This window comes from Geotrypetes seraphini, chromosome 12 (genome assembly GCF_902459505.1).
Source record: "Geotrypetes seraphini chromosome 12, aGeoSer1.1, whole genome shotgun sequence".
In the NCBI taxonomy this organism is placed as follows: domain Eukaryota; kingdom Metazoa; phylum Chordata; class Amphibia; order Gymnophiona; family Dermophiidae; genus Geotrypetes; species Geotrypetes seraphini.
The window spans coordinates 97,880,190-97,894,144 of NC_047095.1; the positions used below are offsets into that span (position 1 = coordinate 97,880,190).

A 13,955-nucleotide genomic window follows, 5' to 3' on the forward strand; every position below is an offset into this window, starting at 1 on the left:
GCCCCTCCACTTCTTTTTTTAGAAGATATATTGCTTTACCTTTAAAAGAAAATGTTACCACTATCATTTTTAGGCAGTTATTATGTTTTTGATAGGTACTTCTTGCTGTTCCTTTCAGGCCTCAGCAGAATAATGTAGCATTTAGGGAAAAATATACAACTCAACAGTCCAGCGCTGGAGGCCAGAATAGCAAATATCTCCACTGCCACCATGTACTTGCCCTTGGTGCTCAAGTAAGTTGGGATGAAGGAGATCCAGACGCTGCAGAAGACTAGCATGCTGAAGGTGATGTACTTGGCCTCATTGAAACTGTCAGGTAGATTTCTTGCTAGGAAAGCTATGATGAAGCTGACACCAGCCAGAAATCCCAGATAACCCAAAACAGAGTAAAATGCAATTACTGACCCTTCATTACATTCAATTAGTATTGTTCCAATTTCTGATCTCATATTGAGATATGGGAATGGGGGAGCAGTGAACAACCAGGCAAGACACAGAACTGTTTGAATAAGGGAACAGGAAATGACGATAGAGTTAGAGACCTTGTAACCCAACCATTTCCGGAGCTTGCTTCCAGGTTTGGTGACTTGGAAGGCTGTGACCACAGTGATGGTTTTTGCCAATATGGAAGAAAGAGCAATGGAGAAAGTGATTCCAAAGGTGGTATGTCGGAGGATACATGATGCTTCATTTGGCTGACCGATGAATATCAAGGAGCAGAGGAAGCAGAGCATGAGGAAGATGAGGAGAATATAGCTGAGGTCCCGGTTGTTGGCTCTCACTATGGGAGTGTCTCGATAGTAAATAAAGATTCCCAAGATGGCTACAGTGATGAGAAAGAAGAAAAGGCTGATTGAAGTCAAAGCTATCCCTAGAGGTTCTTCATAAGACAGGAATGTTTTCACTTTTGGGATACAGGCGTCTCTTTTCTTATTGTGCCATTGGTCCTCTGGACATATAGTACAGGTGTCCATATCTGAGAAGGAAGATTATTATCTCACAATTACTATGGAATCTTTTTACTAAAATGCACTGTAAATTTAATACACAAAATAGCTTGAGCTCTGTAACTATTACCACACACCCGAGATAAAGCAATAAATTCATAAACTAACAGCATGGTTGGAGAATGACCATGGTTTACACACTGAGTTAGTACATGGTACTTTACCATACTTTAACTTTCATGGTTGCCATAAATGTGGCTACATTTTAGAGCAGTACTTACCTTAGCTCATTGCATAAAAATGTAGCTGCTGTCCCCCTTGATCAGAATCCAGAATTCCACCAATGAGATTCTTCACTCTTCTCTCATTTCACACTGAGGTTATAGACCAGTGTTCTTCAATGGAAGGCTCAGGGACCAATGACAGCCTCTAAAGGCCTCTGTGGTGGCCCTCAACATCATTCTGGTTTTTTTTTTTTTTTGTACTTTGCCTCTGTACTCAAGGTCATGGGAGAAAAAGCTGCCCGCTTGAAGAACAAGGTATTTCTTAATAGATGAAGAGAATGCATTTTAAAATGCCAACCTACTTGAGGATACCCTCAATAAAATATTCGGGCAGATGTCATTGTCATCCACTATTTTCCCATAGTATTTGGATTGACACACACTGGTCAGCAGCGTCACAGCTTTGCATGGGAAGATATTTGATAGTTCTCCTTCAACTCAATTGGGTCCCTTTGTGATTTCATGCTATTTCACTCTCCCTGCAGAGAATAGAGGCCTGGTTAGGCCTCTGGATCAAAATTCTGCATCATGGTTTCATTTTGATTCAATTTTATTTTAATTTTCTTTTCAAGCCTTTATGGGTTTAAATTCTGAATTAATAGATCTTCTTTGAATATTCCTTAGTATGATTGTGAGCCTATTAGACAGTTAGGGATGTTTTTCCAGTATCTAATATTAGATATTTCATTGTTTGTGAGCCACTGTGAACTTCGAAGAAGTACTGGTGGTATACAAATAAAAATTGTATTGTATTGTATCTTTGCACTTTTGGTATGTGTGTCAAGTATAGTTTCAAACTGGAAAGGACCTGAGACACTAAAGTGAGGGTGGTGCTATCTTAACGAAGGTGGAAAGGGTTTGAGTCTACTTGACTGCATAATTTCACAGAGTGGGGAATATAATGAATAAACCTGAATCTATGTGCAGCCCCACATGTTCCATAATTTTACCCAAAAGGTCCAACAAGACAGAGAACCCACGGGTATAAAATAGTACAAAAGGAAGTGGGAATGGACAATGAGCACTCCACTGAAGAACACTGATGTAAAACCAACTTGTTTATTTCATAAAAGCACACAAGCAGAAGCTGTGGACCTGACACAGCATTGTATTTCGGCATCTGAGGAACGCCTGCATCAGTGGTCACTAAACATAAAAACATAATACAACATATTAAAAAACATCATATAAAAATTAAAAATTTCTTAAGCCATACAAGTAAATGAATACCAGAGGCCGATCAAGTAAATAAATAAATACATATAAATTTAATATATGATACATATATCAAAGATATATATATGTGACAAACAAAACATATAAGAACATAAGAACATAAGAAGAGGTCCATCGCGCCCAGCAGTCCGCTCCCGCGGTGGCCCATCAGATCCATGACCTGTAAGGTGATTTTTGTCTAAATCATTTAATCCCCCTTGTCCTTCTACCTATGCCCTATCATAACCTATCTCTATCTCTATCACAGAGGACAGATCTGGGATAAAACAAAGCTGTATAGTAAAAATATGGAAATAGGACCATCAAAATACCATTTTTCATCAGGAGAAAAACTCTAAAAAACTACAGCACAACATAATAAGAAAATAAAAGAGCGCAAAACATGTAGCTGTGTGAACAAACTTCAAAAGCTATTTGATTGAAAGAACAAGTTTTATAACAAGCTAGCAACCATTCAGGATGTTAATGCAGAAAATCTCAAGTGTATCACTACATAACTTTGTAGCAAAATAGCAACTTTATAGAATGTTAATACAGAGAATCTTGAGTGTAACATTTCATGCATTGTAAAACCTGAACTGAAGAGAGATATGAAATGCCACAGGTAAGGAGAAAAAAAGGAGAAAAAGTATAAAAGAAAAAAAGGAGGCCAAGAGAAAAGAAGGAAAAAAGAGAGAGAAAGAAAAAAGAAAGTGAAAAAGAGATAAGAAAAACCATACCAAAGGAAAATAAGTCAAAAGAACACAGAAGAAAATCAGAGGACAACAAAGAAGGAAACTGTCCGATTACCATAGCTGTAAGGTAAAACCCCAAATAGATAAAGTGACACCAACAAAGTTAATAAAAACTAAAAAAATACAGCAAAAACTATTGAAAAAATACAGAACACCAACCCAAAAGGAAAATATGTAGAACTATATGAAAGAGCCTGCCTTACTGCACAATTAAAAGTGTATAAGGATACTGATACAATTGCGTGGCAGAAAAAACTGCAAGTAGCAGTGTCAGAAACAGGAGCAAGAAATGCTGAACAAGTGTATAAAGAAAGAAATGCACCTCAAGCCATATTGAAAAAGCACAGAAACTGAGTAAAATCAAATAAACCATGAAACGTGTCCACTAACCATGAAACGTGTTCAACTAACATGCCAGAGTAACCAAAATCACTGAAAAGCTAAGGAAGCATTTTCAAAAAGGAAGTTGCCATTGCTGAAAGCATTTAAATACCGAGAGGAAACCACACCCATAAAACAGAAAAATAAGTAAAACCACCAGAAAAAAGGAAGAAACACTTCTAAAATAAAAGAAAAAATGCTAGAGATAACTAAAACAATTATATAAGTTATAAATTAAACTTAGTTGATAACTGATAATATACAATATGATCAAACTAGAGAGTAAGGAGATTAAAAACTTGAGACATTGTCATTAAACCAGCCCATAAAGTTCAGAATAGGGTAGGTTATGTAGCAGAAATAGAAAGGCAAGTTCAGGATAGAGAATATTATATTCCCTTAGATACTGATCCCAGAGACTCTTCAAACAGAAATTTCTGAGGTGGTCAAATTTGCTTTTGCAGCAGGATATTTGACTGATAAAGAGAGAGATTTTCTTATTACCTGTTATTCCAACATTTTACACTCTCCCAAAAATTCATAAATCCATGCTTAAGCCACCTGGGAGGCCTATAGACTCTGGTAATGGTTTTGTGTTGGAACCTCTCTCTATATTTGTGGATTTTTTTCTAAGTTTAATAATAGTTTCAAGTTTAATAAAATCTTTGATTAATTGCTTAATCACATTTCTAAGCGATTGTTATACCCCAGCATGCATATTACTAATAATTTTGTTCAGAATATTATATGTCTACTCAAGTCTGCTTACCTGAACTCCTGAACCTTTGTGTTACCTTGACAACATCAAATGCTTTACTAAGAACCCAACAGCCTTTCCCTAAATTCAGTTGCCTGCGTACCACTCAAATAACATCAGTAAGGACAGACCGGGGTGTTACCAAAACAGAGAACAAAAGAGCAAGACCAGCCGTTTGTTAGTCCTTGCAACACCTCATTAACGCCAGATGGGACCTGAATGTTATCCAAACAAAGGAACTGGCCAGGGGGGTAATTGAAATTCAGCATGCTACCGATATGAATCCACAAGTCTGTTTATCTGACATTTTGACCTCTTTGACCTGAATGTTGCCCAAACAACTTCAAAGGGACCGACCTGGGGTGTGCCTGAATCAAAGGACGCTGTTACTGCAGGACCAGCTGTTTAACTCAGCAGCTTATAAGGACGGAATTCTGCTCCTAGAATCCAGAATCCATGACGGTTGGCCACGTCTCACGGGACAGTCCTTTGGTCTTTCCATCCATCTATTTTAGGGGTTCTCAATAGTGAGGATGGGGTCTGGGGTCAAGGTGAGGATAATTTATATTTAATTCTTATATGTGTGTATAATAAACTGTTATTGTTTATGCTTTACGGACTAAAAGACATACTTAACAAACAGTAAACACAAGGAAAGCGGAGAATGAAATACAAATTCCTTAAAGAAAAGTAAGACAATCAGGGTAAAAAACGAAAGGCAGGGAGAACAAAAAACCATAATAAAATAAGAATTTTTAACCAGCAGATTGTTAACTAATTATCAAAAGCATCTTTTAAAAGAAAAGTTTTTAAATTACTCTTAAATTTCTCCAGATTACATTCTTCCCTTAAGTAAATAGGGAGAGAATTCCAAATTTGAGGTGCAGTGACTAAAAAAATGAATTGCCATCTTATATTAACAATCCTAAGAGACGGGATCGTCAATAGATTTTGTTCATTGGATCTCAGCGTTCTATTTGGAATATACGGGATTAATAATTTATAAATGAATGCTGGAGTTTTATAAAATAGGGATTTAAAAGTAAGTATGCATAATTTATATGTTATCCGGTGAGCTAAGAAGAGGAGTTACATGGTCGAATTTCCTAGTTTTAGTTATAAGTTTAATGGAGGCATTTTGAATAATTTGTAAACGTTTTATTTCATTCAGAGAAATGCCCTTAAAAAGGGCATTACAATAATCGAGTTTAGAGATCACCAAAGACCATATATCCCTCAGATGCAGTCTTATGTAAGAGATTTGTCACATTTTATTAATTTGCTAAATGACTATAAAGGTGACCTATCCGACATCCATCTTATCACATTAGATATAGTATCATTGTACACTAATATTCCTCAGTTAGAAGCTCTCATTGTTATAGAGAACACGATTAAGAATAGAAATGCATACTGTATGATCCCTAACCATTTGGTGCTCACCATGGCTACTATAGCACTCACCAAGAATTATTTTATGTTTCAAGATTAAATATATCAACAGAACAAAGGTACTGCCATGGGTGCCACGATGTCACCCGATATTGCCAATTTGTATGTTGCTAATTTTGAATCTATTCATCTACAAGATCACACTTTTTCTCCTTTTTTCCTTTTTTTCTCCTTAACTGTGGCTTTTCATATCTCTCTTCTTCTTTCTTCAGTTCAGGTTTTACAATGCATGAAATGTTACACTCGAGATTCTCTGTATTAACATTCTATAAAGTTGCTATTTTGCTACAAAGTTATGTAGTGATTCATTTGAGATTTTCTGCATTAACATCCTGTATGGTTGCTAGCTTGTTACAAAACTTGTTCTTTCAATCAAATAGCTTTTGAAGTTTGTTCACGCAGCTTCATGTTTTGCGTTCTTTTATTGTCTTATGCAAATATTATGTTGTGTTGTAGTTTTTTAGAGTTTTTCTCGTGATGAAAAATGGTATTTTGATGGTCCTATTTCCATATTTTTACTACACAGCTTTGTTTTATCCCAGACCTGTAATCTGTGATCATATACGCCACAGGTTTGGTTCCATTTTTAGGTATTTGCATAAACATTATCATATGTTTTGTTTGTCACATATATATATCTTTGATATATATATCATATATTAAATTTATATGTATTTATTTATTTACTTGATCGGCCTCTGGTATTCATTTACTTGTATGGCTTAAGAAAAAAATTTTAAAAATTTTTTATTTTTATATGATGTTTTTTATGTTATGTTTTTATGTTTAGTGATCACTGATGCAGGCATTCCTCAGACGCCGAAACACAGTGCTGTGTCAGATCCACAGCTTCTGCTTGTGTCCTTTTATGAAATATACAAGTTTGTTTTACATCATTGTTCTTCAGTGGAGTGCTCATTGTCCATTCCCACTTCCTTTTGTACCATGATTTTACCCACCAGTTTGGTTGGAGATCTCTCCCTCACCACACGGAATACAGTCATAACAGCAGATGAGCTCTCCTTCCCTGGTTAATTTCCTATAACCAGGATGGCAACTTGGTCTGCATCTGAACTGCGGAGGGGTCTGTGGATTGAGAAAACAATATAACTTCATTAGACACTGCACTAGGGTTACCATATTTTATGAAATAAAATCTCAGATACATGGCCTCACCGTGTTTTGCCCCTGTCCTGCCCCACCCAATTTTACCACAAGCCCCATCCTATTCCACCTCCAGCCCAGCACCAAGCCTCGCCCCACAAACCCTCATATCTTCACGGACTGATACGTGGCATCATCCACAAATGCTCAGAGGCTCTCCAGAAATGGCTGAAGCTCAGGACTTGAGGCGGTCCAGAGGAGGGCGACGAAAATGATAGGAGGCTTGCGCCAGAAGACGTATGAGGAGAGACTGGAAGCCCTGAATATGTATACCCTAGAGGAAAGGAGAGACAGGGGAGATATGATTCAGACGTTCAAATACTTAAAGGGTATTAACGTAGAACAAAATCTTTTCCAGAGAAAGGAAAATGGTAAAACCAGAGGACATAATTTGAGGTTGAGGGGTGGTAGATTCAGGGGCAATGTTAGGAAATTCTACTTTACGGAGAGGGTAGTGGATGCCTGGAATGCGCTCCTGAGAGAGGTGGTGGAGAGTAAAACTGTGACTGAGTTCAAAGAAGCGTGGGATGAACACAGAAGATTTAGAATCAGAAAATAATATTAAATATTGAACTAAGGCCAGTTACTGGGCAGTCTTGCACAGTCTGTGTCTGTGTATGGCCGTTTGGTAGAGGATGGGCAGGGGAGGGCTTCAATGGCTGGGAGGGTGTAGATGGGCTGGAGTAAGTCTTAACAGAGATTTCGGCAGGTGGAACCCAAGCATAGTACCGGGTAAAGCTTTGGATTCTTGCCCAGAAATAGCTAAGAAGAAAAAAAAAAAAAAATTTTTTAATTGAATCAGGTTGGGCAGACTGGATGGACCATTCGGGTCTTTATCTGCCGTCATCTACTATGTTACTATGTTACTATGACTTTACAAAACCCAGGCAAATTGCCAGGTTTTAGAAAGTATGTCCTTGCACCCAGACAGTCCTCTAAAAAAAAGACATGTCTAGGTTTTCCCTGACATCTGGTAACCCTACACAGGATGGTTGTTTTTCTAATCACCGGTTCAGATATTTTCTTTGGATACCAAAAGCTCAGCACTTGAAGATAACATTTTAATGGCTTGTCCATGTGGAAAAGCTTTTAACATGCCTAGGAAGGCACTTGTAAAATTGTCTCATTGTTTACCTGATTAAAAGAGAGCACTTGGAAAATACTGCCTGCAAAAAGAACACACAAAGGGTTACCAGACGTCTGGAAAAATGGACATGTCCTCGTTTTACAGGACTATTCAGGTGCCTGGACGGACTTTCCAAAACCCAGCAGTTAGTTTGGGTTTTGGAAAATCCTGATGTGCTCCGGCTGCATCTGGAGGGTCTCTGAGCATGTGTGGATAACGTCATACACAAACTCCAGATCCTCCAGATGAAGCCAGAGCTCATCAGGGAAGGAAAGAGGAGCCTTTGTAGGGGTGGAGCTGTGAGACAAGTTTCCAAGTTTATTTACATTTTAATATTCTGACCATCAATGTGTATCTGGCCAGTTTACAAAGCTAAAAACATAATAGTAAATAAATAAATAATAATAATAAAGAAACCAGGGTAAAAAAGAAGAAATAGGTAAAACATGAACTAGATGAAGACAATGATGTACATGGACTTAGGGGAGCGTGGGAGAAGAAAGTTTATAATTACATCATAAAAATAAAAGTAAATGAAGGTATGAGGGGAGGGGAAAAAACATCAGGGAAGGGTGTGCTTCATAGGTTCTTTTTGTGGAGTGAGTTACTGTTGAAAAGTGGTATTGTTAAGCACTATGGAATAAGAAAGTTTTGAGTTTAGTTTTGAATTTATCGAGAGAATTTTGTTTGCAAAGGTGAAATGACATGACATTCCAAAGAGTTGGAGCTGTAATGGAAAAGTTTGTATTTCTGGTGTAATAAAATTCCTTGATTGGAGGGACAGTCAATAAATTCTGGTCTACTGATCTAGGGGTCTGTGGTGAGGAGTAGGAAATAATGAGTTTATTGAGAAAAGCTGGTGAATGCGTATTTTAAATTTTAAAAGCGAGCAAAATAATTTTATATGTAGTGCGATGTGAGATGGTTAACCATTGTGTTTCTCATAGAAGAGGAGTGACATGGTCATATTTTCCTGCTTTATGTATGAGTTTGATTGCTGTGTTTTGGATAAGCTGCAGATGATGTGATTCCTTTTGAGTGATTCAGTTATATAAGGAGTTGCAATAGTCAAGATGAGAAATGACTAATGAGTAGATCAGAGTTCCAATAGAAGCATTTTCGTTAATAGAAATTAAGGAGTGGGTAAGACAAAGTTTGTAGAAGCAACTTTTTATGACAGAGCTTATTTGATCATGGTAAGTTAAGTATTTGTCTAGAATGACTCCTAGTAGCTTTATTTTAGATTCCTTTTGTATTGGGTAAGAGTCGATGGAAATGTGTCCATTTACGATTTTGTTATTTCATATTGGGAAAAGTAAGCCACAAGATTGTTTTATGTTAAGAGAAAGTCTGATTTTATCCAGTTTAGAGTTTATTTTCTGTATGTCAGTGGAGTTTGTGGGATTAATGGGATAGAGAAGTTGGATTGGGCGGGGGGGGGGGCTGGAGGCAGAATTGGACAGGGTGGGAAAGAATGAGGAGGGACTGGAGGTCGAACTGGGCAGGGCTATGTGAATGAGTATTTGTGATCCAAAATCTGGTAACCCTAGCCACAAGTCAATGCTAGTACCACATTTTTTTCTGGCCCTGAATGCCAAGGCCTAATTCAGCCTGCAGCAGTTAGTAATTAAAAAAATGTTGACAAGCGCCAACTGAATATTGCCTGCACAGAGTATTGTCCAACATCAGATCAGGGGTGACTTTGATTGGAAAATTTCAGGACAACTGTATACAGATATGTTTATTTATTTAAAAATATATGTGGAGGGGCATTACCTATATGATATCTAAATCCAAAATGTTTTGTGGAACTTAAACAAATATCCAGTAGCAAACATGCTCATTCTCAAAACTGCAAGAAGCCTTTCTTGTTTTTTTCAAAAATGGTCATTTTTCAGATGTGCGTCTAACTTTTTGAACTATTTAATAAATTTTAAAAACACGTCCAAAACAAATGCGTACAAAACAAGCCACTGGGATGCAGAAGCAGCCAGCATTTGAAGTAGACTGGTCACATAGATATCCCAGCAGTGGGTTACTCTAGGGGGCACTGCAATGAACTTCACATAAAAGGTCCCAGGTACACATCTTGCGATAATACCCTGTCATCTTGTGATTGGGCCAAGCGATTAACACCCGTCTCACATCTGTGCTCCCCAGGCTCTGTTGGAATAAGCATCACAACAATTAACACACATTATTCATATGTTCTTAAAACATATAACGAGATTACTTATCTCCTGTTCAGGTCCCTCCAGGTCACCCTCTGGTTTTCCATGGACTTCATGATCTTATGGTCCTCTTCCAATTGCTCATTGTCACTCCGGGTCTTCTGACAGCTCCCAGTGCCATTACATAAGAACATAAGAACATAAGCAGTGCCTCCGCCGGGTCAGACCACAGGTCCATCCTGCCCAGCAGTCCGCTCCCGCGGCGGCCCAAACAGGTCACGACCTGTCAGAATCATCAGAAGGGGCTCCCTTGCCACCTTGGCTTCCCATTTAAGTCCTGCCTTCCTATCGAAGCCCTAGCCCTCCGGTCTTTCACATGCACGACCTGGTTGGTTTTTACTCATTACCTGGTTAACTTTCTATACTTGTGTTACATCCCAGCTCCTCCTTCAGTATCCCATGATCCCTTTATCCCTCAGGAATCCGTCCAATCCCTGTTTGAATCCCTGGACCGTACTCTGCCTGATCACTTCCTCCGGTAATGCATTCCAAGTGTCCACGACCCTCTGGGTGAAAAAAAAACTTCCTTGCGTTTGTTTTGAACCTATCTCCCTTCAGTTTCTCAGAATGCCCCCCTCGTATTAGCTGTCCCCTTCAGTCTGAAGAATCTGTCCCTATCCACCCTCTCTATGCCCCTCATGATCTTGAAGGTTTCTATCATATCTCCCCTGAGCCTCCTTTTCTCCAGAGAGAAGAGCCCCAGCCTATCCAGCCTCTCGGCGTATGGGCAGTGTTCCAGCCCTCTTACCATTCTCGTTGCTCTCCTTTGGACTCTTTCAAGTACCGCCATGTCCTTCTTGAGGTGCGGCGACCAATACTGAACGCAGTATTCCAGATGTGGGCGCACCATCGCTCGATACAGTGGCATGATGACTCCCTGTGTTCTGGTTGTTATGCCCTTCTTTATGATGCCCAGCATCCTGTTGGCTTTTTTCGAGGCTGCCGCGCACTGTGCAGATGGCTTCAGTGATGCATCCACCAGCACACCCAAGTCTCTCTCGAGTCTGCTGTCTCCCAACAATACCCCCCCCCCCAATTTGTAGCTGAACAACGGGTTCTTTTTCCCTATATGCATGACCTTGCTCAACTGGTCGACACTGGTCCCTCCACTGGTTGCTAAACAGACCTTTGACCAATGTTTTTCTGGATCTATAGGGCTACTACCTTGGACTCCTCTTGCAGCTTCCAGTCATATCACCGGTCTCTCCACTGGTTGTCACTGGTTCCACTAGTCCCTCTGCTAATTTCTTGCCAGACCCACTCAGCTTTGGACCTTCACTCTTATGGCTCTTCTGTGGGCCACAGCTGGTCCCTATGCTACCTGGTCTCTTAGGTCTCCCACTCTCCAAAAACTTTGGCAGTCACACTATAAGTTGTCTATCGTGAGCCCCTCCCTGGATTCCAGGCTCTACTGGGTCCTCTGACTACTCCTACTTCCAGGTTCTTCCAATCTCTCTGGTGTCTTTTCATGGATGCATTTTCTGAGGACTCTTTCCTCAGCCAGTCTCCATCTCTGAGGTCTTTCTGTTCTTCAGCTGCTCTCTGTGAGGACAGCCCTACCACTCACTCCCCTGATCTCCCTGGTAACAAAAAGATTTTTGCTGGTCATCAACCTTAGAATACCATCGAAGACTCTGTGAAGATCTACAGGGCTGGTTGGGCTTACAGGTTTACTAAGAATTAGGACCAAGTCCAGCCTTCCATCACTAAAGAGTCTTTTTGTTCCTAAAAGAGCTTCTACTTTTTGTGACTCTCAGCTTGGGAACTGCCCTTTACAGCACCACTGTTCCCTCAGGGTGAGTAGATAGCTCCCAGAAGGCTTTGCATGATGGTATGCAGATTAGCTCTTTCTTTTAACAGCTCAAGCCTATATACCTTGACAATCTAGAGAATCTGCTAGCTGACAATCCTTTTAAGGATCAATTAAAAAGGATATAATTACCCAACTGTAGATTGGAAAAGTATTTTTAAGGAGCAACTAATTATCACTGTCTATATTTAGTTTTGGAGTAGGAGTTCCTTGGGGCTCTAGAAAGATAATCCACAAACCTGAATTTTCAGTTCTAACCTGATAAGCCTTTGCCCACTAGGTCATACCTCATAAAGCAGACAGAACTTTATTTGACAACATTTTCAAAAAAGAAAGATGTCCAAAAACTAACATAAAGGGGTATATGAAACTAGATGTTTTTCTCATGAACCGCTTCCAATTCGCTATTTTGGTACCCTCTGTTCTAAATGGATATCTATGCTGTTCATCTACAATTCATCTAAGTCTCAAGGGGGCATGGTATAGACAGGACTAGGGCGGGCTTATTTCTTAGACATCTTTATTCCATAATCAAAATATTTAAGAATATGTCCAGTGTACTATATGAACATCTGGGGCTATACATGTTTTTAAAAATAAATAAGTGAAATGTTCATAAACTGAACAGATGACTACTGGAGGTATGTAAGCATGACCCCCTCCATGCTTCCCCAGTGCTCACTGACCCCCTCCTACCTTCAAAGTTGTGACATGGTTACATAGGCTTCCTAAAGAGGCCAGAGAAACCTTTAAATTTAATTGAATTTATTATAAAGTGCTGAATGGTTTACTTCCAGAGTACCTTGTTGATCAACTTTTCTTTACTTATTTTAGACATTTGCTGTGAAGTTCTCATTTCTTTGATTTTCCTTCAGTAAAAGATATTACTTTTAAAAGTTACTTTCATCAGCTGATTTCTTATCAAGCTGCTAAATGGGAGGATGATTTATGTCCCTTAATCATTAATTCAAATTCCTATCTTAATTTTTGGAAATTGTTAAAAACTTATTTTGTATGTTAAATATTTGTAAGACTGATAATCATTATTCACAGTTTATGTTCAGTTTTTCTTAACTTTTAGGCCGCATTGAACTGCAAGGTGCTTGTGGGTTATGCATGAATAAAATTTAATGTTTTATGTTGTATTATGTTAACAGTGCTGCTGATAGGATGGAGCCAGTGGCAACCAGCAATCAACAACTATTCTTTTGACCATTTTACAACAGGATTCATGATACCTACTTGGATCAGCATTCTCATCACTTAAATCTGACCTGGGTGAATGAACTCTCCCACACTATGGCCTTCTCAGCAATGATAAAATCCTGCCCTGGGGGAGCATGAGGGTTATAATGTCCAACAATTTCATATTTCCATGTCTTATCAGGCATAAAGAGTAAGTTTATAATATCATATTCAATGACAATGTCTCCATTCTCATCCAAGTACATCTCTTCCCCCAGTCCGTTCTTAAAGTAGAGGTTCCTCAGATAATGATGGAGCTAAAGAGTGAGGTGTAAATTTTAATTAGTGCCAGGTTACAAAGTAATTTCAAGCATATATAAAAAACAGATTCTTTTCTTAACAATTATAGGGACAACAAATTTGAAAGCCATTTCTGGAGCAATACTTTACCTTTCTGTACTCTGTGGTCTGAGTCACATCTATTGGGAGTCTCTTCATTGAGGTCTTTTGTCAAATCCAAAATTCTCTCAAAGAGTTTTTAGTATAGCAGATCCATAATTGTGGAACACTCTACCTAATAATATTCGACAGATCTCAGTGATTTCATCTTTTCGTAAGTCATTGAACATAATAGCCTTACTGAATCAG

At 38.8% G+C, this 13,955-nt stretch overlaps 1 protein-coding gene across 1 annotated transcript; it reads right to left on the reverse strand.

Annotated features, from left to right (window-relative positions):
• Positions 1-80: 80 nt before the first annotated feature.
• Positions 81-13,805, reverse strand: LOC117346149 (vomeronasal type-2 receptor 26-like). Its single transcript, XM_033915551.1, has 4 exons — positions 13,758-13,805; positions 13,397-13,624; positions 6,751-6,877; positions 81-976 (listed from the first exon to the last, which is right to left on the reverse strand). Exons 1-4 carry the CDS (start codon positions 13,803-13,805, stop codon positions 81-83), a joined length of 1,299 nt encoding a protein of 432 aa, XP_033771442.1.
• Between the last annotated feature and the right edge of the window lie 150 nt (positions 13,806-13,955).